Genomic DNA, 1,051 nt, shown 5'->3' with positions numbered 1-1,051 from the left:
CGAAACTGTGAAGATACAGAGGAGAATAGAAATTCGGGGTAATTCATTCCACGTTTAAGAGTGAAGACGTAAACACTACCGAGAAAGGGAATTTTAAAATGTTGAAGCTAACTGCGCTTAAGGTTGCTCAACTAAACGAATTACTACGAGCTAATGGTGCAACAACGACTGGGACAAAGGCCCACAAAGTTGCGAAGCTACAGGAGTTACTGGGAACTGATGAAATCGATTCATCCGAGCTAGAAGAGACTGCTACTACAGATGAGCTGCAAACGCAAATCGACGGGCTGAAAGCAGTAATGGTGAATTTGACGGCAGCGATCAGCGCAATGAACACAGGAGTGCAAGGCAGCCGCAACGAACAAACGCTTGTAAGTAATGAAAGCGAAATTCAAGAGCCAGCAAGTGTTCAATATATACAACGACAACCAACTATGACGATTCAAGATATGGTCGGAATTTTGCCTGATTTCGATCCGGTTAAAGGGACTATAACGTCAGGGCAATTCATCATGAAAATTGAACAACTTAAGCAAAACTACAAATGGCCTGAGGTAATGGTATTGGTGGCTATACAACACAAATTGAAAGGAATGGCGAAGCTATGGCTAGACGCGCAACCAGTGCATAGCAGCTGGTCGGATTTCGTGCAGGCGTTTTATGTCGATTTTCCGACTGGGTACAATACGGCTGAAGTACACAAAACGATGGCTAGACGACGACGCAAAGTTAATGAGNGTGCATAGCAGCTGGTCGGATTTCGTGCAGGCGTTTTATGTCGATTTTCCGACTGGGTACAATACGGCTGAAGTACACAAAACGATGGCTAGACGAAGACGCAAAGTTAATGAAGACTACGTTGAGTTTTACTACGCTATGGTAACGATTGGACGACAAGGTGCAGTGGATGATTTGTCGATCATCACGCATATAATTAGCGGGCTAAATGACAACTCATTGTCAAAGACATTGGCAGCAATACGGCTGACATCATGCAGCGATTTATTGACAGCGTTAAAAAATTTAAAAGCGACAAGCAACCCAGTAGTGA

General features: G+C 43.8%; 1 protein-coding gene across 1 annotated transcript; it reads left to right on the top strand.

Annotated features, from left to right (window-relative positions):
- Positions 1–81: 81 nt before the first annotated feature.
- LOC108357747 (uncharacterized) lies at positions 82–1,044 on the top strand (the record flags this gene model as incomplete). The annotated part of the gene is made up of 2 exons (XM_017608813.1): positions 82–637; positions 753–1,044. Coding segments are annotated over exons 1-2 (831 nt in total), but the record flags the coding sequence as incomplete, so codon positions are not given.
- Between the last annotated feature and the right edge of the window lie 7 nt (positions 1,045–1,051).

Source organism: Rhagoletis zephyria, unplaced genomic scaffold (assembly GCF_001687245.7).
Source record: "Rhagoletis zephyria isolate East Lansing unplaced genomic scaffold, Rhagoletis_zephyria_1.1 Rzeph_scaffold_83605, whole genome shotgun sequence".
Classification (NCBI taxonomy): Eukaryota; Metazoa; Arthropoda; class Insecta; order Diptera; family Tephritidae; genus Rhagoletis; species Rhagoletis zephyria.
The sequence above is the reverse complement of the archived record's forward strand: the minus strand, read 5'-3'. Positions and strand labels throughout refer to the sequence as shown.